This window comes from Chanos chanos, chromosome 9, assembly GCF_902362185.1.
Source record: "Chanos chanos chromosome 9, fChaCha1.1, whole genome shotgun sequence".
Classification (NCBI taxonomy): Eukaryota; Metazoa; Chordata; class Actinopteri; order Gonorynchiformes; family Chanidae; genus Chanos; species Chanos chanos.
Genome location: NC_044503.1, coordinates 26,275,948 through 26,303,766, shown reverse-complemented (window position 1 = coordinate 26,303,766; position 27,819 = coordinate 26,275,948). Strand labels below are relative to the sequence as shown.

Here is a 27,819-nt window from a genome sequence, read left to right as displayed (position 1 = left end):
GTCCCTCTTTCAGTTCGGTTGTACATACTTTCTGAGTTTCTTAGAAAATAACGTCAGTTTTTTAAATAGTCCAAACAAGAAATGACTACTTTGTATGTACTATTGCATAATGGAATTATGTTCAAATTCCGTTTCCAATCTAGAATAACTCATTACATCAGGTGTCCGTTACTACAGTCCGCATAATTGTAAAGTTTAAGTGCTTCTAGATCAAATTTCACATCCTCTTTAAATAATACTTCCTCTCTTCCTCCTCAAACGTCCCCGTCAATCTGCTTCCAAATTCTGGGCATTCTCATTTAAAGTAAAATTTTAGAAGATCCTATATTCAATTTCTTTGTCATTCATTTAACTTCGACGCCTTTTTTAATTACATGATAATACAGTATTTCACTCTTATGCAAGTTCACGCTAAGCACCCCATAGCGCGACACATTGATGACTTTTACTCTGAAGGGATTTTTTGTTGTAGACTGACTAATCCGGAAGTGCTACTTATGACCCTCTGTGTTCATTACTTCAACTGCAGAAATACCGCAGTCCTATAGCAATAGCATCAATATTGGCTTTTTGCTACCAACACCAACCCTGTAATGCGCTATGTAGAAATCACACAGTAATTGTACTCCTATGGCTGCTTTGCACCTTTTCGTAACCAGTGTCACAGCTGAACAGAGTTTCGCCGGGCCCAATAAAATTCCTTCTCTGACCTCCTCAACTGAGATAGCTGGACAGACCGTTTTCCTACATTAGAGACAGCCTTCATTACTGGGATAGCAAATAAGCAAAATCACTGGAATTGGTGCCGACGCTAAACGGTAAGAACTCTGACATAATAGCGAAGGTAAAGACACCTTGTTAAGATAAACGTTACACTCAGCGATTTAGCTGTATCAGCTACGTGAGCTGACAACCAATGTGGCTCTCGTGTCTTTGAATGCATTCTAGCTTATTAGCTATTATGGCTAGTGCTGTCGCCAGCTAGCTGTCATTTTGGAGGATGACGTTTGCTGATGTTGACATGTTGAATACGCAAGCTTATCATAAGCAGTAAAAGTTATGCTTTTATTAGAATTGAATTAATTAACCTGTTTACGTTGGTCAACCACACCATTTCTGTACAACTCGATTGTTGGCTTGGGACTAACGTCATTAACGTTAGAAGCATCAAAGTTATTGACAGAAAAGAACAGCTAAATGTTCGCTGGTCCAGCGTTGATGTAACGTGAAAGACTAAGCATAACATAAGTTAATTTCGTGGTGTGTAATGTTATGGTGTTAACCATATAGCTAGTTTAGAGATCTGTGACGGCCATTAATAACTTCTCTGCTTTTCGTTTGTACGAATTACATCAGCTTTGTTGATACTCTCACTGAGGTGATGTCATTGCTCTGGCGCACAGATTTTGACTTCTGATTTAAAAAGAAAATGTGTTAAAAAGTAATCGAAAATGATCTAGTTTTGATATTCTGTCACATTAATGCGGACACTTTTCACAAAGGGTGTTTCACTTAACGGAAAGTCAGCGAACAAGTCCAACCTTTCCTTAAGATGTATGCCTCATGACTAACCGTTACCAATCCTCCAATCTCTCACGGTACTCGTAAGCATAACCTTTCTCCAGATTTTGTGTGTGCGTGTGTGTGCCTTGTGTTACTACAATCAGTCGGAATAACACAGTGTGCGGTTTTAGGTTGAAATTCGAGATCGTGAAAGAAAGCCAGTGTAGTTCTCTCCTCATTCGATTACTTGTCTTTTTTTTTTTTTTTTTTTTACTGCTTTGCCTACGGCTGGATATTTCACCTTAGGGGGTATGTGAACGGTTCAGCTTTATTAATCCATAAAAGACTCACTTCATAAGTAAGATGGTCAATGAATAACTAAGGTAGGCCTAATCAAGATATCGTGTCACGTGTTGTTAGGGAGTGGGCCAGATCTATGACTACACGACAGTGACATCCTGCCTCAGGCCTTCTGTGTATTACGTGAGTCTTTTGTTCTTTCGTTGGAGTGTAATTTGAAGTATGCGTCTCCTGTGGGTGTCTTCTTCCTCCCGTAGGTGTGATATGTATACATGAACTTGAACTTGGCTTGTAGTGCCAACAGTGTCGTAGGAGGATGAATGCAGAGGAGGTGGAGCTACTCAGTGACTCCAAGTACAGGAACTATGTGGCAGCGGTGGACAAGGCCTTGAAGAACTTTGAGTACTCTAGCGAATGGGCGGATCTTATCTCAGCGCTGGGCAAACTCAACAAGGTGAGAAAAGGAGGTCCTCGATAATCACGCAATCAATTTTCTTTTGTTGCCAAAACAAAGAAAAGGTCGGGCCGTCTTCCGTAAGACTGTACCCGTCTGAATGAATGTTCCTGTTAATATCTATGACTGCTGCCATCTTAGGCTACTTTCATTCACTCTTAACGTTTGCGTTGGGATCTTCAACAGGTACTTCAAAACAATGCCAAGTACCAGGTTGTGCCTAAGAAGCTGACGATTGGCAAACGTCTGGCGCAATGCCTTCACCCAGCTCTGCCCAGTGGGGTGCACCGCAAAGCCTTGGAGTCGTATGAGATCATCTTCAAGATCATCGGTCCCAAACGGCTGGCCAAGGACCTGTTTCTATACAGGTACGGATGGTTCATATGTCACATAATCGAAATTGAACCTTAAGATTTCGAGTTACGTCACGTCACCGCTCTAAGCCAGGAGGGGTTTCCGATGTGTGTACTGAAATCATGCAAACTCACTGCTCATAATAATAGTATTTTGTTTAGTAACTTAATTAATGTCTGTCCCTTTTGCTCAATGTCTGTCTTTACAGTTCTTCTTTTCTGAAATACCATTTTTGTTTGTTTGTTTGTTTTAGCTCCGGGCTCTTCCCTTTGCTGTCAAATGCTGCTATGTCAGTGAAGCCAGTACTTTTGGGACTGTATGAGACCTACTACTTGCCTTTAGGGAAAACTCTCAAACCAGGTTTGCAAGGGCTTTTGACCGGGGTACTTCCAGGTCTGGAGGAGGGCTCTGAATATTATGACAGGTGAGAAGAGCAAAGCGAGAGAGTAAATTATTTTATACATGAGAGTAAATTATATATATATGTATATATATGTGTGTGTGTGTATGTGTATATATATATAAATATATGTTTTTGGGGTTTTTTTTGCTGTTTTTAACTGTAATGAAACTGAACTTTTGGTTTTGAAGCTGCGGTAATCTTAAAGTTCAGGATCACCGTAACTGATCCGTCTCTGTTTTTCGGGACAGGACCAATACCTTACTGGAGAAAGTGGCTGCGGCCGTGGAGCAGCCGGCATTCTACAGTGCATTATGGGGCAGCATTTTGACCAGCCCTGCCGTGCGTTTACCTGGAGTTACCTTCGTCCTAATGCACCTCAACCGCAAACTCTCCATGGAGGACCAGCTCTACGTCATGGGCAGCGATATTGAGTTGATGGTACGTGTCGTTTTTGAGCGCTTGATGACTTTGCTTCACATCAGTCAGACTTTTCATCGATCGGCTGCGTTCAGACCGACAGAAGTGTTGCAGGGGAAAAAAAAAAAAGCAGATCGCGTGCCGAGCATTACAGTGAGCCATGGATGTAAGACGTTGAAATTAGTTTAGCTTTTGATGGAGAACAGACTAGCAGCCAGTGCAACATCTCTGTGCAGAGAGGACTTCTATATATAGACACGTTCACAACAGACCCAAATATCGCTTACTGTCCCGTCATTCCGACATAACAAGATCCCAGTCGGAACGCTGCTAAACGAACTAAAAAGTAATTAACTGAACGAACTAAAAAGCTTAGGCATCTAGATTGACAGAGAAAGAATGTCACATTGGAATTCTAAAAATATGTGTACAAGAAACTAATTAAGGGGTTGTGTGGGACTAATTGGTTTCTGTTTATTGTCTTTGGCGCACCCAGTAGAGTTTCATATTGACTGCCACTGGAAAGAAGTCAATAAAGTCTTAGCGTGATTCCTTTTCACCACTTGGAGCCAAATTTATTAACGTCATTTGCATAGTTGTCCCACAGTATGCTTTGACCAATCACTGAACATGTCACTATCTGTAGGGAATTGCTCACGGTAAAAGCTTTAGTGACACAATCCTGTATTGCTTTGTTCCCCTAGGTAGAGGCAGTTAGTGTGTCTGTCCAGGATGCCAGCGTTCTGGTTCAGAGGAGCACACTGGACCTGATCCTGTTCTGCTTTCCTTTTCACATGAGTCAGGTAAATACAGCCATTGACGGAGTCACACTCAGTTCTGAGTCACACAGTTTCAGAACTGTAACAGTTCTGAGAAGAGTTCCAGAATTCCCGTGTTTTACAGCTATGCACTTGTTCTCCTTTAGAATCAGAATTCCATTTGACTGTTTTCCATCAGTAAGATTGTTATTTGTGTCGTTGATGTCCTGTTAACCTCAGGCTACCCGTCCGGACATGATTCGGATCTTATCGGCGGCGCTGCATGTTGTTCTGAGGCGAGACATGTCACTGAACCGAAGACTATACGCCTGGCTTCTGGGTAAGGCCCACTCTCACACACACACATACTGCAAACCATCAGTCATCTTAGTCAAAGACATGTTTCTCGAGCTGTCATCTTTTCACTGTCATAAAAACGTCATCTCTGTACCTGTAGAGGGGCATTTCATTTCTCAGCTGCCACACATACAAATACATCCCTTACAATTCACCACTTTTTTTACTGAACGTTTAGTTCATGAACAGTGTTAATGAATGGTGCAATATTACATAGTAAACCAATAGCATAAGTCATGATAGGCTTGCTCAAGAGAACCATACTAGTGGAGTAATATCAGTGTAAGTGGACTAGACAACGTACAAACTGAATGTTATTCACATCTGCCAAGTGTGTTGTTGAAGCACGGTTGCTCCGTGTAAATATTCTGTTCTGTCTCTTGTTTGTGACTTGCTCACTGGGGATTAACTACCTGGTAAGTGTATGTTTTGGTCGCTGAAAAATTGGTTACTACTAAGAGTCTGTTGAGTCTGTTGTGAGGTGTATTAGTGTCTCTTATTTGAAATGTACTGAAAATGCGGAAAAAAATACTGAGATAAGGAACATATTTAAAATGCATCAGACTCATGGTTGTTTGCGTGTGACTTGGCCTTTCAGGTTTTGATAACAACGGCACGGTGGTAGGACCACGCAGCACTCGCCATAGCAACCCTGAGGAGCATGCGACTCACTATTTTAACAGTTACTCTAAGGACATGCTGGTCCAGGTAAATACACACACACAGACACCCTCCCTCACACACACACACACACACAGAAGAAACATGTTGGATATAAACATACTAAATATCACAATGAGAGACACACATTTAACAGTTTTGCACTGACACTACATGGTTTTATTGTGTTTTTCATTGAATTCATTTAGTCGTTATTCTGTCATTCGTGAAACATTTGGAAATGTTTTTTTCGTTCCAGAATGTTCTAGCGGTCGCAGTAGAAGTAAACCATGTGTTACTTACTTGATACATGTTTTGACTTACCCTTCTTAAGAACATCTGAAGACCTTTTTATGACTGTTTTTTAATTGTAACCATTTCGCAATATCCTGAATCAGTTCCTCCCACTGGAAAAAAAGGGGAAGGATAGCTTCCTGATGACATAATGCGAAAGCTGTTTTAAGTCAAAGAAATCACCTAAAAGTTTTCATTTTAGTTTGAAGACAAATGATTTTACGGTTCAGTGATTTACTTTACCGAGCCAGTAAGTCTGGAGTGGAGTGTTACTTTTAAGTCAAAAAAGAGCCAATGCTTTGTTCTGATTCCAACCAGCTACCTCGCTCTTTGAAATATGTTATGTTTCAAACTCTCAGTTACACACACACACACACACACACACATACACACACAAACATAAACTTCCTTCGTCCCCAGCGGACCAGACTTTGATTCTCCACTGATCCACAGGATCTGTTTGCATGGCTGAGCTTGAGTTTGCTACTGATCCCATGGTGATTTTGGCCTAACACGATCCAGGGCCCTTTGTTTGATATGTCCTGGTACTCCAGGGGTTGGGACGAGGGCATAAACAGGAGTTGTTTTGTTTTTTGTTTTTTTGTTTTTTCCTTTTCTCTCCCCCCCCCCCCCCCCCTCTGTTCTCTTGCCATCTGTTCGCTACTTGTTGGTTCTCCCGCATCAGGGAAGTAGGTTAGTGCAGGGACCGTCTGTTTCTGTACCCAAGTGATAATGTGACAATCTAAGCATGAAATCTCCACAGAGCCGACACATAGACAGACACACACACACACACACACACACACACACACGCCTCTTGACCTCCTCAGAGTTTATTGAGACCAGAGACTATTTGAACTACATAACTATCCGGCCGTGTGACAGTTTGAAGATGTTGTGAAATTGTTTGGTGTGACCCAATGAGGGGAAGGTTTGGGGTGGCGTGGGTTGGGGTTGGGGTATTGAGTTGTCTGTGAGTGAGAAAGTGTGTTTGTGTTTGTGTGTGTGTGTCTGTGTTGTAGGCTATGGTTGGCATCCTGCAGGGGAAAGCGCGCGGTGGAGAGGAAGAGAGCATTCTCATGCATGACCTGAAACCGTTCCGCATCCTCATCAGTCTGTTGGACAAACCGGAACTTGGTACAGCTCCTCTACAGGACACACACACACACACACACACACACACACACACACACACACACATATATATAAAGCTTATTTAGGCTTTGCACAATTTATTAATTTATTATTTAGATCTCACTCAATCAGTTACTGTGGTTGTCAATCACATGCTGTGTGTGTTTTTTAGGCCCGGCCATTTTAGAGGATGTTCTGATCGAGGTGTTCCGTACGCTACACACTCAGTGCAAAGCTGAACTGGACCTTCAGAACCAGAACCCGTTTAGTAAGGACCATACACAACTCAGCAGGTAGGCAACACGTCGCTCTCCGTATACCGGTCTCGCGATCACATATCCGGCTGGTACGACTGTGCCTGACTGTCGACTGCCTGACTGTCGGCTGCTCCGGAACGAGAAATATTTTAATCAAATGTCTTTGTGTGAATTTCTTTCAGCAAACTGCGAGAGAACAAAAAAACAGCCGAGCTCATCAAAACAGCGAATCTCCTTTTTAACTCCTTCGAGCCGTACTACATGTGGGACTACATTTCCAGATGGTTTGAAGAGTGCTGCAGGTCGGCGTTTGATTATGAGTCGATAAGCTAACGATAAGCATAATGTTTGTGGTCCGGTCAGGGCTGGGTCGGGCTTCGTACGTTATCAGTGATGTCTTTTTTTTCTCTCACAGGCGCACCCAGAACAGTCACCCACATGCCCCAGGGCATGCTGGGAACGCAGAGGCCTCAGCGCTATCACTGCTAGAGTTCTGTCAGCTAGTGGACTTCCTATTGGACATTGTGTCCCTGGTGGGTAACACACACACACACACACACACACATACACATACACACACATACACACACACACACACACACACACACACACATATATACACACACACACACACACACACACACACATACACGTTCCTACAGGATTTTGCTTTAATCTGGCTGTTGTTTATGATGCATGTTGTTGTTGACATTTGTAATACTGATATTAGTTGCAGTCTTTTCACTCATAGATTGAGAGATTGTTAGTGTTTTTACATTAGTGATTATAACCCTAAACAGCCACAGATAGGCTTGTGTTGGAGTGCATAACTATTAGACCCTCTGCAGTGCTTTTTAGACTCTCTGTCTATGCTTCCTCCTGCCCCCTCTGACCTGAGGGGAAGAGACCATTCTCATCCAATTAGACTTGATATTCTGTAGACCTGTGCAACCGAGAGAGAGAGAGAGAGAGAGAGAGAGAGAGTGTTCGTGTGTGTGTGTGTGTGTGTTTGTGTGTGTGTGCGTGCATTGGTTTGGACTGAGTTTAATAAAAAAAAAAGTTTCTTTTAACTGTGAGTGCCTGTGCGGTTAAGAATTGCTCATTGAAGTGGTTTCTAGCCTGTTACTCTGCTTGCTTCTGCCTGTTCAAACTCTTTGCTTCTCTCTCCTTGAAGCCCACTAGAAGTATGAGGGTAATCTGTCAGGTACAGTACTGCTCTTTCCTGCTTCTTCACCTTATTCTGCTTCACTAAGGCTCAGATACCACTCAGCAACATCCACACAAAACCTCATATGTATGTGTATATATATGTATATACACATGCACATGTCAACTAAGTGCGGTTTTTACAGGTATCATTTTCTGAGGTTAATATCATTTGAATGTGGGAAACTAGCTGCTTAAACAGTGGCTGGTGGCCTCCAAACAGCATCAGTTAATACGGGAAGCTTTAGTTCAACTGTATTTCCCTGAAATTTTGTGAGAATGTAGATTTTATGCTTATTTAGAATGGATGGGATATTTCAGGGATTGCTTTATTGGAGCAAAAGGGATTTTGCGTTTTGAATGGATGTTCCGGAGGTGGAATCAGAGCCCGGTCTGTCTGGCATTTGTATCTGTCCTTTAGTAAAATGCTTAATAACTGTTTTTCATCCAGTTATATTGTAATATTTATGTAATTACTCTCTAATTATGTCCTGTCTCGACATAAAACAATGCTCTACTGAAATATTCAATTAAAACTGGCTTGTCAAATTGGCTGGTTTGGTTTATTCACCCACGTTGGGCTGAACACCATGTTGCATTAGCAGGTGGCTGCTTTCCACCTGTCACTGCTGCTTTTGATCCCGGCCTTTTTTTTTTTTTCTCCTCCGCCTGTAGGAGACGTACATAGAGATCCAGACGGAGCACCTGCCCCAGCTGCTGCTGCGGATGGTGTCTGCCCTCACGGCCCATCTGCAGAGTCTGGGTTTGGCAGAACTCACACACTGCCTGCGCCTCTGCTCCAAGATCCTGAGCAAGGTCCAGCCGCCACTGGTGTCCCCTTTGGCTCTCCCCCAAGTTCCTTCCACCAACGCCAACACCAACACAAACACCCCACCGGCCAGGGACAAGGAAGAACAGCGGGTAAGAGGGGACAGGGGAGTGGACTTCTCTGATAATGTTTAAAAACCTTGGTTTTTTTTTTTGGTTTTTTTTATTATGAGATTCTCCGGGTAAGTTTTTTCATTCATCTATTGTCTAAACCGCTTATCCTGCTTGGGGTCACGGAGGGTGCTGGAGCCTGTCCCAGCGTTCGTTGGGTGAGAGGCGGGGAAACACCCTGGATAGGTTGCCGGTCCATCGCAGTACCCAAGTAAATGACCCTGTCGAGTAACACAAAGGCTTAATCTGTTTTCATTCAATCACGTGAGTTTTGACATCATATAACCCCGCCCCCAACATAAAACGTCCAGTTTGGTTCCAGATTTATGATGTGAGCTGAGAGTTGGCTGTTAGATGTTAGCTTTTAATGGCACTTCTTTTTTGTCAGCCAAGCCATTAGATTTCATTGGCTCCAGTGAAACAAACGCTGGAGTTGCTCAGAAAACAAAGAAGTTTCTCATCTCTCTCAACGTTACATAAAGTGTTTTGATCTTTTCCTCCCCATGAGATGTTTGTTTGTGTGTGTGTGTGTGTGTGTGTAGGGATGACATTAAAAATGATGAACTGGAATGTCATGCCTCAGTGAGCATGACTTCAATTCCTTTTTTATTTTTCAGTTTTTGTTTTTAAATCTTTCTTTTTCTTTTTCAACGTTGTAAATCAAGCTGAACTATCTCTTTATCTTCCGTTTAACATGTGACTCGACTGCCAACGGTTAGCCTTGCAAGTCTTCTTTCTTCTTCTAAAATCAGTGGGAATATGATCCCTCTGGGATGTCTGTGCAGCGTTAGCCAGTTTTGTCTGTTCCCTCCCCTGCAAGCAATGGCCTGGAAACAGCCTTTAATCTCCCCATGGTTTCTGTCAAACCCAATGCATGGCTCCACCGTCTGCCTCCCTGCTCTGTGTCCTGTGGGTTGGATGGTCCAGGGTGCTTCATGTTGCTCCGTACCAAGAGTGTTTGAAGGTGTGTGTTTGTGTGTGTGTACGCCAAAGGCAATTTTTTTCGGGAATGTCAGCTACCAGACTGGGGCCGTATGTTTGCGCCCTTGGTGAAGCATGACTAAAGTGAAGCAGGACTCCCACCGTGGTGATGGAGGACCGGGCGGAGACCGAAGGTCGACGGGCAAAGATAAGGACGGGTTAAGGCACAGCTGCGTCCATTTCTCTCTCTGCGGAGGTTACGCTTGGCCTGACAAAAAAAAAAAAAAAAAGAAAAAGTAAAACCCTGAGGGACTATACCCTTCAGCTCAGGCGGAAACATCTCTCTTAAAATACCCCACCCCCCGCCCCCCCCACCTCGCCTCATCCTCTTCAGAGACTCCCACGCGGAAAGGCTTGCCATCTGAGCCTAGTGCTGCACCCCACAGCAGCAGAACTGCATGCTGGGAGATGCTGAAGTGGGACGTTCCAGGATGTTGTCCCTCAACCTTGCAGCGGCAAGATGGGTTGGTGTGTGGCATAAGCCAGGTGAATGCTGGGAGTGAATGCTGGAAGTCCCTGCGCTTAAGAGAAGTAGCTGGGACTCATTCTATGAAGAGAAGAGAGAGGAATGGGCACAGAGAGGAATGGGGGCAGGACCAAGTCTGTCAAATGCAGCATTCTGCTTCTTTCAGATGGTTCAGATCAGTAAATGGAAATGCCCTCATTGATTCCGTTTATATGTAATGGAATATTTAGTCACTCAAATTAACAATATGTATAGTATTTCGGTAAATTTAGGACTGAATTGGTGATTTTCACATTTCTAAGATTTCAGCTTAGTGAACTAAGTTGCAGTGCATATTAATAACAATGGGCCTCATTCACCAACCGTTCTTATGAAGAAATTCTTTCTTAAAATCCACTTACGCAGTTTTCATGAAGATTCTGACATTCACCAATGTTTTCTTATTTGGGATTCAGGTGAACAGAATCTATGCACACTCGAGCACTCTTACGCACATTTGAGTGCTGATGTGTTTGTGCAAAATAATTGGTTATTACGTTTTCTTGAATTCTGCACTTGTATAATATTATAGGATTTAAATTACAATAATATTCTTAGCATTTATCATTTTTTATTACTAATTGTTTTCATTATTTTACAAAGCATTAAGGTCTTTTAAAATAAATAAACACTGCAACAACACTTCATGTAACACTCTAGAATGTAGTGCATATATATTCATACTTTTGTACAATGAACAAAAAGAGCAATATGAGAACAGTTGATGGAGACTGTGATAAGTGAGCAGTAGTTTTACATACACTACTTATGGGTTATCCCATCTGAAAGCAGACAGGTTGTAAAGCAGGTGTGTGAGAATCAGTCAGTTTTACTTTTACATATGGATAAATATTAAAATACATGGACAGAGCAGATGCAGCCATTGTAGCCTCTGCTCTTGTCTGCCATTGTAGGAGTGTTGCATTGAACCATTAAAGCAGGAGCAGAAGTGATGGCTCAAGCTACTTGTTGGTTGTTAGAAAAGACCTCAGAATTGCAAGAAAAAAGTCGGAATTGCTGAAAGGCGTTTACCCATGCTAATTAGGAACAACTGGCATGCACTTTCAATTTACGAGGACAATGGGATTCATCGTTATTAGGCCCAGTGTTCTTATTGGCTGTCTTGGTTTGTAATCGAATGACCTCTCACAAATGAATGATGTTTAATGACTATTGTGGGTTCTCTCTTACACTGTTTTAATCCCTCATTTTCTGTCGAATTTGGTCCAGCCCCTCCCAGCCACTCCGGAGCCCCTTAGTGAGGTGTTTGAGGATGGTGAGAACCCCCCCAGCAACAAATCCTCAGACGGCGGCTTCACCGATTTCATCCAGTACCAGGCTGAGCGTGGGGAACAGCCCGGGCGAGCCCAGCCGGCCGGAACCGAGGCAGGCAGCCCAGAGGACGTTCCCGTCCAGCATAAACATAAACCCGGACACGCGGGCTCAGGGCCAGCCCACAGTAAGACTCAGGACAAGCCTGTGATGCAGTGCTGCCTGGAACACGTCCAGCAGTTCCTATCTCGTCTGGTGACCCTGCACATTGTACCGGGGGGTAGACCCGAAAAGGACCAGGCACCCGGCGCTCGGATGGACACCTTGCGGGTCGGACTGCTGGTACCAGATGGGGCGAGGCTGCAGGGTGGCGAGGAGGAGGAGAGTGACGAGCAGAGAGAGTGTCTGGCGGCCTTCACGGCCGCATGCCAGCTCTTCCTGGAGTGTTCGAGCTTTCCCGTCTATATCGCCGAGGGCAACCTCAAGTCATCGCCTATCAGAGATGAGCCCGAAGGTGATGAACTCCCTGTACAATTCATTGTGTTTGATTGAACAAAATCTGTTTCATACAAATTAATATATATTTGTATCGCATTAACACAGAATATCTTAGCATGGAGTATGTTTTGTATTGTGGTGTGGTGGCAAGCGAACTGGTTAAGTATCTGTAAGGTTGGGGGTTCAAACCTCAAGCAAGGTGCTTAACTGCAAAGTAGCTTAAGGGGAGTGTGACACGTGAGATCAGTTGTGATAACTGGAAGTTTCTCAGCATATGAGTGTTGGTGAATAAACCCACATGTCTGATTTTGTTTTTATATGTGTGTCCTGCAGACGGTGAAAGTGTCCGTCCGGCTGTTTGGCTGCAGACTCTAATGGACGCTTGCTGTTCTGCTTGTGACTTCAGCATTCAAGCCGTGGCCATCTCTCTGCTCATGGACCTGGTGGGCCTCACCCAGTCTGTTGCCATGGTGACAGCTGAGCGAGTGGGCAGCCCCGATAATGCCCAGCCTATGAGTCCCAGCCAGGGCCGTGTTGCCGTGGTGATCAGGCCACCGCTCACACAGGGGATCTTGAAGTACATTGCAGAGAAAACCGATTTCTTTAAGGTTTGGATCTTAACTGTAAAAGGATGTGGGGAGTGGTGTGTTCGAATATGCATAAAGGACATTTTTAACTCAATCTCTCAATCCCTCTCTCTCTCTGCCTCTCTTTGGCGTTTTCTCTTTCTCACTCTTACTTTCCTCTGGTTCTCTTCTCTTCCTCGCACTTCCGCTCCTCTTCTTTAGACTGTGGCTCTGATTTTGTGGGAGCGGCTGGGCGAGAGAACCCCACAGCATCACCAACGCAGCGTGGAGCTCTTCTACCAGCTCCACAACCTGGTGCCTTCCTCTAGCATCTGTGAAGATGTCATCAGTCAGCAGCTCATGCACCGAGACAAGGTCTGCCCAACACACACACACACACACACTCATACATTCACTCTCACACACTCATTGAAGCAATATAAGGACCTCTCATGCCTAATTTTTTTTTTTCAATTTTTTAATTCATTTTTGTGTCACAGAGGATCCGTTTGGAGGCCCATGTGAAGTTCTCAGTGCTTTGGCATCTTACCAGAGATCTTAACATCACCAAATCGTCCCCTTTCAACCGCACCTTCGACAGGTAAAACTGTCTGTCCTTGCCAGATCCACTAACAAGGGCCTTCTTGTTGACCTTTTCCCTTTTAACCCTTTTGTCCCTTTTTATGTCAGGTCTCTCTTCATCATGTTGGATAGCCTGAGTTACTGGGATGGTTCAACCAGTGCCGTCGGACGGGGGTGGCTAAACCAGGTTCTGCAGAGGCATGACATTGCGCGGGTCTTGGTGCCTCTCCTGCTTCTACTGCTGCATCCCAAAACTCACCGTGTCTCCATTCAGCGGGTACAGGCCCAGCGCCACTGGGTCCAGGCCTTCCCCAACCCGCCCGAACCAGAACCTTCTGAACCCATTTATGTGAAGGACTCCGGTTTCTCTGACAGTAAGTGGGTTTTTTTCTTTAAATTGAAATATGAGAAGATGAAAGGAACCAAAACCGTCTCTCATGTGCTTTATACTAATATTTCCAGTAATACAGATAATTTTTATTGTCTTTCTTTCAGATTACAACCAATTTTCAGGGCAGGGGCGTGGCAGAAGCCTTCCATTGGACGATATGGAGCCCTTTAGCCTGACAGTCAACCCACTGAGTGACAGTCTATCACTAATGAGCCTTAGTAGTGAGAATCTGCAGCTTTGTGGTGAATATCAACCTCCTGACCAGCAGGGGGAGGCTCAGAGCTCAGACTCCAGTGGCTCTCAGTCCTCTACTGTGGACAATGGAAGCTTTGAGGAGCTTGAGGGTGGAGATAGTACTGTGAACATCCCTGACCAAGCACTGATCAATTGTAACAGCACTTTGGAGGTGGAAGAGGAGTCCTTGTATGAGGCTGTCTCAGACATAGTGGCTGAACTGGTGAATCAGGTGGTGCAGATAGTTGAAGAGGAATCTGCTGTAACACCATCACCCCCTGAGGCTTGGCCTCAGACGGACTCCGACAGCTACAACTCCTCCTCTGACGCGTCCACCGGACCCCGCGTCACTATACCTTCTTTCTCAGCATCGCAACCCAGAACACTTCCAGAACTTGTAGCAGGAGGTACACTGGAGTTCCTCTCGGTGACCTCAAGTGATACCATGGGCTACGAGGAACCTCGGGAGGGCATCACTCGACACAGCTCGTCTCCCTCCATCGTCACGCTGCCGGATGGCGGGAGCGGCAGCGGGGCGACCGAACAGAACCTCCACGTCGACGACCCGCAGGCTCGCAAACGCAGCCACAGCAGCACTCAGCTCAGCCTGAAGGGTAAGATCATGGAGCGGCTGGCCGACAAGTCTCCGGGGGCTAAGCCCAAGATCAAAAAGGCCAAGCGCAAAGAGGAGGAGCGGCGCAAGGCCAGCCAGGCCGAGAGGAGCCGACCCCCAAGCATCTTCTTCGGGGACAGCTTAGATCTGGAAAACTGGTACAGCTGCGGAGAGGGGGAGGTGTCTGAGATCGAGAGCGATGTAGGTTCGCCGAGCGGCGGGACCGCTAGCGGAGCGGGCGGCTCTTGCTCTTCTTCCTCGCCTCCTCGCTTCAACATCCACCCGTTGTACCAACACGTTCTGCTCTACCTGCAGCTGTACGACTCCTCACGGGCCCTCCACGCCCTCTCGGCCATGGCCGCCATGCTCCGCGCCGCGCCCGCCAGCTTTGTCAGCGCCATCTCCACCACCAGCATCAACAACTCCTACACGCCCCAGCTGTCGCTGCTGCAGAACCTGCTCGCACGCCACCGCGTTTCCGTCATGGGCAAGGATTTCTACTGCCCCATCCCGCAAGACTCTCATTCGCACTCTTTTCGCAGCGCAATGTTCCTGGAGATCATCATCTCCCTCTGCCTTTACTACTTGCGGAGCTACTACTCGGCGCACGTGGCGGCAACTTCTCAGGACCTGGCAGGAAACCGTGCCATGCAGCTGACCAGCGTTGAGGTACTGACTCTGCTCTTCAGCGAACTGGTCAAAGTCACGGGGGGCTCTGCCAAGGGCTTCGCCAGTTTCATCTCCGACGTCCTGTCCAAATGCAAGGTGCAAAAGGTGGTGCTGCACTGCCTGCTGTCCACCATTTTCAGTGCTCAGAAATGGCATGAACAACGGATGAGGGGAACCAATGTTGGTGTGGTTGAGGAGGGCCTGTCGGAGGACAGCGTCATCAACCTGTCGGAGGACCAGTTGGACAGCTGTAGCGCGGTGCAGTCTCAGCTGCTTCGTCTGCTGCAGAGTCTGGTGGTGCTGGAGCACCATGTCCTGATACCTTCTGAGGAAGGTGGAGAGGCAGGGCCAGGCTCCAGTGGTCCAAATGGAGCAACAGGAGGGGTGGGAGGAGGCTTTGAGATCCTAGGAGGTGAAGTGGAGCATGTGAACCCACAGCAGCCAATGACGTCGCTCCAGTACTTACATGGACAGCCTATCACGGCCCAGGGCATGTTCCTGTGCGCTGTTATTCGGGCGTTACATCAGCACCATGCCTGCAAGATGCACCCACAATGGATTGGCCTGATCACCGCCACTTTACCATATATGGGCAAAGTATTGCGCCGTGTGGTTGCCTCGGTAACGCTGCAGCTTTGCAGAAACCTTGACAACCTCATTCAGCAGTACCGGTATGAGACTGCCCTCATTGAAACCAGGTATAGCCATAACAGAGAAAGTGAAGCTGATATTGAAAGAGGCATAATCATGTTTGTAAACTATTTTTTTTTGTTTGCTGGACCCCTTACAATAGCTTCTAATAATTCAGTGTGAACTACCATACTTTTGACAGATATGTTGTTATGAGAGTAAAAATTCTTCCACGAGATGGCACTATTTACTTTCGCTTGTTTGTTGAGAAACACACTCTCTCTTTCACACAGCTAGACTGTGCATACAATGGAGCTGTCCAAGAGCATTTTCATGTGTTTTCATCTCAGTTTTGGAGTCAGTTGATGTGTGTATTCTATATCCCTAGGCCCCAGTGGATAGCATTGTGTATTCCTCCTGACCTGATTCTTACGATGCTGGAGGGAGTCACAGCTATTATCCATTACTGTCTCCTGGACCCCACTTCCCAGTATCACCAGGTGAGGGAGCTATTCAACCAATATAGCATTGACAATAGACAGAAACCTTCTTTACATCTACAACACCTATGACTTAACTGTCTTTGTATTATGAATCATTTGTTTGTTAGTTGTTCAGGTCTTTGCTTTATGTCTCATTTTTAAAAATCTCTTGTATTATATTTTTATCTGTTATCTCATGTAATTTTTTTTACCCTTTTTTTCTCTCTCTCATGTGTTGTGTTTTTGTCTTATCTGTATTTTTTGATAGTTCCTTCTTATTCTTTCATATGTTTGTTATGCTATTATGACCTTTGGAGCAGGGCCCCTCTGCAGAGAATGCTCTAATCTCATTTTGCCTTCTTTGGACAATAATAAATCATGGTTCCCACGGGTCCTTGAAATCCTTGAAAGTTAGTTTGAGAAAAAAAAACAAGGTCTTGAAAGTTTCTGAAAATGGACATAAGTAGACATGGGTTGTTGAAAGTGCCTGAATGAATGTATTTTGTGCAAGAGTAGAAATTTAAGTTCTTTTGACAATTTTTTTACTTAACGTTAGTGAATAGGCTACGTTCAGCTGTCTGCATACATGTCTCCCACCGTCTGTGCCTCCTTATTTCACGCGCCACCTGCCTCGAGAAAGCGCGACGGTCACGCGCGTGCATGAGTGATTCAAGTCAAATGATGCAGGTTAAACAGCGGCAAGCAAGCGAGAAAGCTAATGTAACAGTAATTAACCTTGATCTGTGTCTCAAACTAGGCCGTGCCGGGTCCTTGAATTTGAGGATACTGGGCCTGGAAAGTCCCTGAAAAGTCCTTGAATTTGGTGTTCACGAAGATGTTGGAACCCTGATAAACAAATGGTTGACTGACTTAAGTAAGCTTTGCCGTATGTCTCAGTGTTTAGTCATCTCTGACTCTGTGTATGTCTGTCTGCATGTGTCTCTCAGCTCCAGGTGAGCGTGGATCAGAAGCACCTCGCTGAAGCTCGTCTTGGGATCCTCTCCATCCTGCACACCATCATGTCCTCTGTCACCTTGCTGTGGAGCGTGTTGTACCTGGCGGACTGCTCCGACAGGCCCGCCGCCGCCTCGGCTTGCTCCACCTCCAACATCAACCTGGGCTCCACCAAGGTAGGCCGACACCTCGTGACACCCCCCCCCCCCCCCCCCCCCCCCTTTGTGACACTGAGCTGGTGGCCCGACAACTTACAGAGAGCAATGTGAATGCATGGGCGATTAACATAAAAGAGACTTGTTAAACGACCTTTCTTGCTCTCGGGGCAGAATCTCCGACAGCAGATTCTGGAGCTGCTGGGTCCAATCTCCATGAACCATGGGGCTCACTTCATGGCCGCCATCGCTTATGTCTGGAATGAGAGGAAGCAGGTCAAAACACCGGCCAGGAACAAGGTAGTTATCCAAAGTGACCCCCTCCACGCTCAAAAAAAAAAAAAAAGGTTACAGCACACTTTATTTACGTTCCACACTATTCTACTCTTAGTGAGTGTGAGTTTGCATGTTTTTTCTTCCTTTTTGGCATGTTTTCAGGTGATTCCCACAGCCAGCGAGGAGCAACTTCTCCTGGTGGAATTGGTGCGTTCGGTTAGCGCCATGCGAACTGAGACAGTCATTCAAACGGTGAAGGAGGTTCTGAAGCAGCCTCCTGCCATAGCCAAAGAGAAGGTTGGTTTTTGGCATTCTGTAATTTGTAGCACGACGAAGAATTAATTAGTGCCATTATAACAATTCGTGACAGCTTGTTGACGTCCCACGTTTTTTTTTTTTACTGTCGGGTATGATGCAAACCTGAGCTCCACTGGGATTGCAAAGTGCCAAAAGTTTTAGTAATGCACATTCCTTAGGGGACTGTTGTATTAATAAAAAAACGATCTGCAGATGGACTGGAGGGATATTAAGTGAATTGGGGTTTAAATGAGAAGTTTAAGCCATAGAAGTTTTATGGAGTTGCATGAAAAGTAGTGGCTCCAGGAAAATGTTCTACTTACATTCCTACAAGGTAGCGTTGCTAGGTAACAATAAATTAAGCGGCCTTTAAAACAGTCGCTCCGGGGCAGGCAAATGGTGTAAACATTCGAGTCATGGTGCTATGCTGTTCCAGCCAGGAATTTATGCCCCGCCACGGCACGGCCGGAATGCGAAATTTACCAATCCAGACTAAGAGCAGAATCTATTTAATGTATAATTGCCTGTTACGTGTTCTTTAGCCTCTCAACCCGTCATGCATATTCCCTTTGAACAGATTGCTCTGTGTTTACTCGCTAGTGCTCTTAACGGATCTTTGGCTGCGCTGCTACGTCTCACCCGTTTGATTCATCTCCTTCTTTCTCTTCCTCTCTCCTCAGAAGCACCTGTCCTTGGAAGTGTGCATGCTACAGTTTTTCTACGCCTACGTACAGAGGTGAGTGCAGATCTGTGCTGGAACTTTGTTTTAGAGGATTGCGTGGTGGTTGCGGCTGACTGGTTGCTCTTGCTTCCTTCAGGATCCCTGTATCCAATCTGGTGGATAGTTGGCCGTCTCTGCTCGCACTGCTGAAGGACTCTGTTCAGCTGGGTCTGCCTGCTCCAGGACAGTTCCTCATATTAGGGTAAGACTAAATACATATGTATTAATACATACACTCGTGCACACACAAACACACAGACATGCAGACATGTGGCTATAGCTCAGAGTAGCCACACACACACACACACACACACACACAGACACAGACACACAAACACACACACAAAGAAGTATTGCTTGGAGCTAATTTTGCTGGTCAGACCTGTGACCTGATCACTTTTCTGTCCGCAGTGTTCTAAATGAGTTTATTCTGAAAAACCCCAACCTGGAAAGCAAGAAAGACCAGCGAGAACTGCAGGTGAGTGTTTGCAGAGGACACAGACAAAAGAGGCCAAACGCTGCCTCTTCTCTCTCCCACAGTCATCATATTCCTCTTGTGTCCTTCCCAAAACACTGGAGGCGGAGCTCAGCTACCAAATCTTCCGCCTAAACCATTTTAACGAGCATCATTTTCTAAAACAATCCAATTTGTTTCACTATAAAGATTAACAGAGGGGGAGTTGTTCTTTGTTTATGCGACACCCATAAAACGGTGCCCTTAGCCGTTAGCTGTAATGATTATGCGACGTGAAATGGCTCTTCCAACAGGATGTGACCCACAAGATCGTGGAGGCAATCGGTACCATTGCCGGCTCCTCCTTGGAGCAGACGACGTGGCTGAGGAGGAACCTGGAGGTGAAAGCTTCTCCTCAGATTGTGGTGGATGGTGCTAGCCTGGAGGCTGACGTGGAGGGTATGTCTGTTGTATCATTGTATGTGTGTTTTCCCGTTACGTCTCGGCCTTACAGTGTGTATTAGAGATGTGAAACCCTCATCTTTGCGCACTTTACCGGCATGAGTGTGGGTCATCTGTGTGTGTGTGTCTCACTAATGGTATGTGCATTTCAGATCTAATGCTCACAGTGATGGAGGCCTCCAGTTTTACTCCATCCTTATACAGCGTACACGCCCTCACCCTGCTGGCGGAGGTAAATGCCATTATATAGCACTGTACCCCTCACATATATACACACACAGCACTGCCCTCACACTAAGCTGCGTTACCCCAACTCTCTCTATAAATACTGTCACGACCTGACCACCATACAGGCTGCCTTCAATGAGGAATCCTTTGACTGCCACCCTCATGTTAATAATGTGATGTCTGGCGTAGTGTCAGTTAGTTACTGTACGACGGCATTTCACGTTGGTTGAAATGACAGCCCGTTGTCTGGAAGGAAGAACTCGGTCTATGAGAAGGATAAGTCGTGTTGAAGCTTTCCCCCCACTATCCACCCGAACAGTGCTGGTACCGCCTGGTCTTGTTCTCAACACAGTTGTTTGTGCCTGTTATGTAACAGAGCGTCGTTTGGCTGCACGGATGCAAGTTTGTCGTGACTCTCTCCTAAACGCTGTGCGTTCCTGAAGCAGCCTCCTGTTGTTTTTACTGTGTTCCAGGTGCTTGCCCATCTCTTGGACATGGTCTTCTACAGCGATGAGAAAGAGAGAGTTATTCCCCTTTTGGTCAACATCATGCACTATGTTGTTCCCTACCTCCGTAATCACAGGTAATTTCTCCAGCTTGGCCTGATTTGACTCAGCTGAAGAGTCTGATCAGTTAACTCTTACTCTTTCAGACCATAAAGAACATGTGCTTCCATGTAGATTGCTGGTATGTTGGTGAGTTTTGAGTGTATATTGATGTTTATATTTTATGTTATCCTCTTCTGCCAGTGCTCACAACGCACCCAGTTATCGTGCATGTATCCAGCTACTGAGCAGCCTCAGTGGATATCAGTACACACGCCGGGCATGGAAGAAAGAGGCTTTTGACCTCTTCATGGACCACACCTTCTTCCAGATGGACTCCTCCTGTGTCAGTCAGTGAGTGACAGTCTCTTCAGCCAATAGTGTCATTGTTAAGTCCTTAGTCGGTTTGATGAATCATATTCGTCGGTGCCCATGGGAGCTTTTGACCTTGATTCGACCCCGTCTCGGTGTGTTTCAGCTGGAGAGCAATCATTGACCACCTGATGACCCATGATAAGACCACATTTCGTGACCTCATGAGTAAGTGGATGCTTACAGTCTGTACTGATTGCTGCTTACAGTCTGTACCATTCTAACTAGATTTTACTTTACTGATGGATCTACAGAAATGGACGTTTTGCACATGTAGTCATTAATATGTGTGTCTATTTGTGTATTTGTGTGTGTGTGTGTGTGTGTGTGTGTGTGTGTTTAGCTCGCGTGGCTGTAGCTCAGAGCAGCTCTCTGAACCTCTTCACCAATCGAGATGCGGAGTTGGAGCAGAGAGCCATGCTCCTTAAAAGACTGGCCTTCACCATATATAGCAGTGAGGTGGACCAGTATCAGAAATACCTTCCAGATATCCAGGGTACACCCAAAAATAACACACACACTCGACCTTTCTTTCATTGCTTCTAGAGATGAGGGTGGCAGTGGTTCCATGTGTAAATGCTCTGTTTCAGAATCAGGATTGAATTCCATTTTGGAAAATCCAGTGTAAACAAAGAAAGACAGACAGAAGTTTGATTGACCAGTGGGCTTCACTAAAATCTCAATTCTCTCTCTCTCTCTCTGTCTCTCTCTCTCTCTCTCTCTATCAGAGCGGCTAGTGGAGAGCCTGCGTTTGCCTCAGGTGCCCATCCTCCATGCTCAGGTGTTCCTGTTCTTTAGAGTGCTGCTTCTGCGCATGTCTCCACAACATCTGACCTCCCTTTGGCCCACCATGATCACTGAGCTGGTAACAACAGACACGCACACACACACACACACACACGCGCGCGGGCATATTGTCATAAGCACACACACAGTCATAAAAATGCACAGACACACACACTGTCACAATTATGGACATTATAGATAGCAGCAAAAGATCACAGCCAGACTGTGTTAGGAAACGATGAAAAGCACCACAGAGACAAAGTTAGGAAATGTGACATTAAACAGTTAAGAGGCTTACCAAGGTGACACATGCTCCTTATTTGGCAAAAAAAAGAGAAAGAAAAAAAAGATTTACGAGCAGCAGGAGATTTTGGAGGGATATTTGTGGGGTGATTAACAGCTGCAGACAATTCATGCATCCCAACTCCCCCCACTGGGAAGACAGCTCAGTTTAATTGTCTATTGCAGTAAACTTAGTAATATTGTGATGCCAGAGGGAGTGGCGGGTGTCATATAACAGCCTTAAGAGGGTGGAAACAGTCCAGCAGGCACCGGGAACAAAGAGCGGTTAAAGAGGCATGTTAAATTGTCCATTACTGAATAAAAAAAGGAAAAGAAAAAAAAAAACTTCAGAAGTGACTCAGCCACCTTCCAACCTAAGTACAAATGCGCAAATTAAACACAAGTCTAGTCTAGGCGCTCTCTAAGAAAATTCAGTCGAGCAGTGTCTCTTAAAGTCCAAAGAAACTCCCTTTAAATGCCCAGGCAGATAAGTTACCCAATGGTCAGTATCTGTAGCCCATCAGCTCATTGGGAAATGAGTGACTCCACCCCCATCACAGTTTGTTATGAATATGCAAATGTTCTTACTGACACAAGCCTGCTAACATACAGATTAATACTAACCACGTCATGGTCCATTGTTATTAATCGGGAACAACAGAATGAGTTGTGTCATTCTGAGATGAGCTGTCGATTTCTCTCTTTTAGGTTCAAGTTTTCCTACTAATGGAACAGGAGCTCATAGCAGATGAGGACATTACAAGGTACAGATCAGCTGGAACAAGTGCTTGCTACTCCCATATAATTCCTAGGCATTTATACCTTCCTTCTATCTTAGACTCAGGAGATGCAACTTTTGTCTCTAAACGTGAGATATGAACTGTTGTTTGTCAAACTTGCAGGACGTCAGGACCATCGGTGGCAGGACTTGAGACCACTTACTCAGGGGGCAATGGTTTCTCTACCTCCTATAACAGCCAACGATGGCTCAACCTCTATCTGTCTGCCTGCAAGCTGCTGGACCTGGCCCTTGCCCTACCCTCAGAGAGCCTGCCTCAGTTTCAAATGTGTGTGGACACACTTTACCCTCGAATGCTCGCATTAGTTAGATGTTTACCTTTTTTCTTTTTTCTTTTTTTAATTAAGTGCTTTTACACTTTTTTTTTATTCTGTTCATACCAGTCACCTCTGCTTTAGAGCTTCTGTGTTTTGGTACAAAGATGCTAATGGCTAATAATGTTTTTCTCTCTCCCTACACTAATGATGTTTTTTTTTTTTGTTTTTTTTTTTTTGCTCTATACTTCCACGCAGTAATGAAAAATTATTATGGGGTGAATATTTTTTGGTTGCTTAGCAATGTAATCACTTATGCACTCTACAGTCTCAGCAGTTTCTCATCAAGTTAAAGTTGAATTCATGCGTCTCTGGAGTAGGTGTTCGGAGCTGTTTTTCAAGTGGGCAGTAATATTTTACATTTTTTGGTATCTTCCTAAGACATGTTGTTGTCCCTATAGCCAACAACAAGACAAAAAAAAATCCAATTTCTTAGTTATTGTTCTGCTTAAATGGTCTTTTTTTTTCAGCGTAACGACATATCTGGCTACATTGCCGTTCTCCATAATGTTTCTAGAAGGCCTGGTTCTTTCTGCTCTCCATGTTTTTTTGTTTTTTTTTTTCCTCCTGTTTCATGGAATATCTTAGAGCAGGGGTGGGCAAATCCGGTCCTGGAGGGCCATGGTCCTGCTGTTTTTCTTGTCGACCAACTAAATACAGTCTCTGATTGGCTGAAGAGCATGCACACCTGTTTTCAAAGTGAAAATCAACAGGTAGCTAAGAGGTGAAAACTAAAACCAGCAGGACACCGGCCCTTCAGGACTGGATTTGCCCACCCCTGTCTTAGAGGATATCCTTATCTGAATGAATATTAATATTCTGTGGATGTTTTTAATGGTAACGTGCTAATTGTGTGTAATACTTAGGTATCGATGGGCATTTGTCCCCGAAGCGTCAGATGATTCGGGTCTGGAGGTGCGAAGGCAAGGGACACATCAGAGAGAGTTCAAGCCCTACGTTGTCAGGCTGGCCAAACTTCTGAGAAAAAGAGCTAAGGTAACAGAGCTGCTAAAACCTGCGCTTAGCAGTTTAGAGCCATCTTTGACTAACATCTTAATCCTTTAGGGCAGGGGTCCCAATCCTTTTTTTGTCCGCTGGACCCCTTCAACCCCAAATTATCCCTCTCTCAAGCACTCCATTGAGATTTTAACCAAGTGAATCTAATTTGACGTTGACGTTTCCATCACGGTCTCATAACCCCCCCACCCCCGCAGTACCACCACGAACCTCTAGGGGTTTATGATCCCCTGTTTGGTAACCCCTAATTTAGGGCATAAGCCAGTATAAATGGTTTAATTTTTAACAGTAAAACAAACTAACAATGAAAACAAGAGCACTGTTATACACATGAACACAGCTGAAGCGAGTTCCTCTCTCTTGGTCTTTAGAAAAACCCAGAAGAGGACTGTGCGACTCGTACCTTGTCCTGGGAACCTGGACATCTAATGCTGACACTGTATGTGATTCGAAGCATGGAGCAGCTTCTCCCGTTCTTCAACCTGCTAAGCCAGGCGTTCAACAGCAAGGCCAGCAGCCGCTGCGGCTCCGCCCACACCTTATCCCCGACCGAAGGCCCCTTCCCCGGCAAAGACGGCAAACTGGAGAGCCAGAAAGTGTTTTGGAGCCGAGCGAGACAAAACATTGAGGAGATGGTGGAGAAAGACTTTCTTGAGGGCCTCATCAAGACGTGACCAGGCAAAGGCGATGAGAAGTCAAAATGAACTGGACTGTCCGTTAAAAAACAAAAAACAAAAACAAAAACAAAAAAAACCCTAACACCTCACCTTTTTAAAAGGACTAAACATAAAAAAGAGGGAACTACACAAGTTTGTACATTTTTGTTTTGTTTTGTATGTGTAATTACTGTATTTTACTTTTTTTTCCAAAAGCTATTCTATTTAATTTAAATAAGTTAATTTTGTATATATAGGGGTAGCCATGACAACCTGACCTAAGCGTGTGAGTCATTTGGGACATGTGAAGATGCCGTGTCATTCCATTTTGTTTGTGGTAAATTAATAAAGAGTCGTATCATAAACAGAGAATTTTCCCCCACCATATATCAGTGTAACCTTTTAAAAATATAACAAGAACATACCACTGTCATAATTTAGTCATGTATTCATTATTCCGTATTTTTACTAAGGGATACCTCTCCATGGTCATTTGGACGAAAATAAATAAAGATTTGGAAAAAGTCGTGTATATAATCTTATCGACAGAACCAGTTCAGATGATTAAATATGTCTTCTTGTACAGCAGAAGCAACACATATAAAATTATTGGAATAAACAAGGTGGGAACTAAACGCTTTATTGGTCTAGTCTCTTTCTAAATCAGAAAACAAACATATTATGGCTTTATTACTGATAATGAAAATTATTTTGAAATGCATACGATACAGGACGGGAAGCAATGCACAAATTTAGCTGCACGTTGAGAGGAGAAAATCTACCTTGCGCCATTGTGGATAGCATTTGTCGTGAGGAAGATGTTCGTCCTCACAGCATGCAGTAGTAAGGGGGATGCTGCCACAGTTTTAATGACGTGTAACCTGACTCACACGAGGGGGAGGAGTGAGAAGGGAAAAAAATTAATAAATATTTACACTAGAGGATACGAATTCATCCAAACAGCATCTTCCACCTTAGTTTGGCATCGACTGGTGTTGGAGGGTGGCACAAAGGAGTAATCTTGAAAGCAAGAACGCTTTTTTTAATTCCAGAGATGAGGAGGACAACGTATATCATCTGACTGACGGTGGTTGGAAATAAAACATTTTCTAACAGGGCTGGTGGGGAAGATTAATCCTTGAGCTGGTGGAGGGAAGGACAGTGACTGGTCGTTTCGTGCAACATCTGAAAGAAGGGTCATTTTAATAACATTTTAATAAAGTCTACGCGCATTCGCAAGAATTTTTTTTCCGTTACAGTCAGCACGCAGGCTCATTTCATAACAACCGTTTCGATGCTAAAATAACATTGTACGTTACTGTAGCTTCAGTTCATTCGAGTCCTCCACCTCATGAGGATAACCGACTCGCTTGTCGTTTACAGACATAAAACGTAGCTGGTTTCTCGAGAGAAACGGTTGCTTTTTGATAGCACAATTCCGTATGTGTTCAGAAAGCGGCCAGAGACGTGTCGAGATAGAGGCCACGGATAACTGGAACTGTAAATGTAGACGTAACCTTGCGTATTGTTCATATTAACGAACCGTTTTCTCCCCGGACGATCATTTCCACATTTAGGGATACAGAAGGCTCCGTAGGTAGGCTTAATCTTGGATAAGAGTGCACATACCATTCACATTTCGAGGACTACATAAGACAGTAATAGGACTCTATTGAGGCAGGCAACGCATTAAGAAGGGACAGGGTCGGTATTTGATTGTTGAGGTTTAAAGCTAAGAAGAAGATGTCGGGCCAAACTCTGACGGACCGCATCGCCGCGGCGCAGTACAGCCTGACGGGATCCGAAGTGGCCCGTGCTGTCTGCAAGGCGACCACTCACGAGGTGATGGGACCCAAGAAAAAACATCTGGATTGTAAGTGTATCCCTTTAGATTATTCTACGGAGCATTTCCCCGTGATGTGTGTGAGTGTGTGTGTGTGTATTTCCTCAACCATTAAATTCCACAGCAATAGAAAATGATTATCCATCCTTCAGTATTGGTTATGCACAAACACATGCATATCTTCAGCCCTTACAAACCCCCGTCCCACTGTGGTTTTGGATCACGTTTGGTGATGGTGAATGCAGAATAGCAATGGGAGATGCTAAGGTTAACGTGAGTGTGACTAAATGGACCTCATTTCACAGTGTGTCTGTCACTGAGCTGAGAGACACTGTACTAAGAACATGGCTGCCTTCCACACTATGGTCCAGAATCCAAGAGCCAGCTCTCCTGGGAGAAGGAAATGAACTACATATATTTTGAAGTTTAATAACTCAATCTTACTGTTTTATTCAATAATCACCAATGCATCCCATTAACACGCACACACACAGACACACGCAAGATCTAACACATCTGAAATGTTTTTTTCCACATGCAGTATATGCAAACCACTGCTGTTTTTAGAAACAGCAGTGCATATGAATCACTTGAGTTATATTTTAAACTGCTCCCCTGCGTTTATCACAACCAGTTTCACCATTGATGTATATTATAGTAATGAAACATTTTGCTGACTCAGAAGTCAGAAATTGACATATCATTTTATATGTTTAGCTCCAAGCCGTTTGCAAGACATAACTAATCAGCGTATGATGTAACTGAGCGATGGGCTCCACAGGAAATGGTCAGAAAGGCAAAGCAAGTCAAGCCCCCGATAAAACAGAGCAGTGGGTGGCACGAGAGAGAGAGAGCACCCCCCCCTTGTGCCCTCAGCCGCCGGCTCTCACGTTTACATCTCATGAATCCTGCATTTTTCATACACCCTATAAGATGAATAATTGAAAAGGGCAAAGGTGAGATTGTTACCATGGACATTTAATTGGCATGTCCGGAAGAGCCCTCCCTTGGGTCCTCTGAAAGAGAATCAGCCAACGACCATGCAACACGAAAACTTTACTTTTTGGCCTTACTGTGCAGGGCAGGCCAAAGTGTATCCTATTGTGTTTTACTATGGAGACCCTCTTGCTTTGAATTTGTGCGCTGATTTGGAAAGAACATTAGTTTAGTTTGATAGTCTGAAATAAATATTAATGACT

The 27,819-nt window shown here is 44.7% G+C and overlaps 2 protein-coding genes across 2 annotated transcripts in view; both read left to right on the top strand.

The window, feature by feature from the left end:
* Positions 1 to 618: 618 nt before the first annotated feature.
* Positions 619 to 24,940, top strand: dop1a (DOP1 leucine zipper like protein A). The gene is made up of 39 exons (XM_030784091.1): positions 619 to 818; positions 2,061 to 2,257; positions 2,444 to 2,625; positions 2,865 to 3,035; positions 3,263 to 3,452; positions 4,136 to 4,234; positions 4,430 to 4,529; positions 5,145 to 5,254; positions 6,523 to 6,637; positions 6,807 to 6,927; positions 7,074 to 7,193; positions 7,307 to 7,424; positions 8,066 to 8,095; positions 8,773 to 9,018; positions 11,753 to 12,308; positions 12,626 to 12,900; positions 13,081 to 13,233; positions 13,359 to 13,459; positions 13,549 to 13,814; positions 13,903 to 15,681; positions 15,739 to 16,045; positions 16,366 to 16,477; positions 17,407 to 17,589; positions 17,743 to 17,868; positions 18,007 to 18,141; positions 18,822 to 18,877; positions 18,960 to 19,064; positions 19,274 to 19,340; positions 19,631 to 19,775; positions 19,931 to 20,010; positions 20,480 to 20,589; positions 20,756 to 20,905; positions 21,030 to 21,091; positions 21,267 to 21,419; positions 21,652 to 21,788; positions 22,700 to 22,755; positions 22,894 to 23,058; positions 23,971 to 24,100; positions 24,493 to 24,940. Exons 2-39 carry the CDS (start codon positions 2,120 to 2,122, stop codon positions 24,793 to 24,795), a joined length of 7,452 nt encoding a protein of 2,483 aa, XP_030639951.1. The 5' UTR covers positions 619 to 818; positions 2,061 to 2,119; the 3' UTR covers positions 24,796 to 24,940.
* Positions 24,941 to 26,520: 1,580 nt separating this feature from the next.
* The window catches only part of snap91a (synaptosome associated protein 91a), a 36,324-nt gene continuing 35,025 nt past the window's right edge, over positions 26,521 to 27,819 (top strand). The window contains exon 1 of the mRNA XM_030784560.1: positions 26,521 to 26,650. Within this exon, the coding sequence (XP_030640420.1) occupies positions 26,521 to 26,650 (130 nt within the window). The remainder of the gene's footprint in view (positions 26,651 to 27,819) is intronic.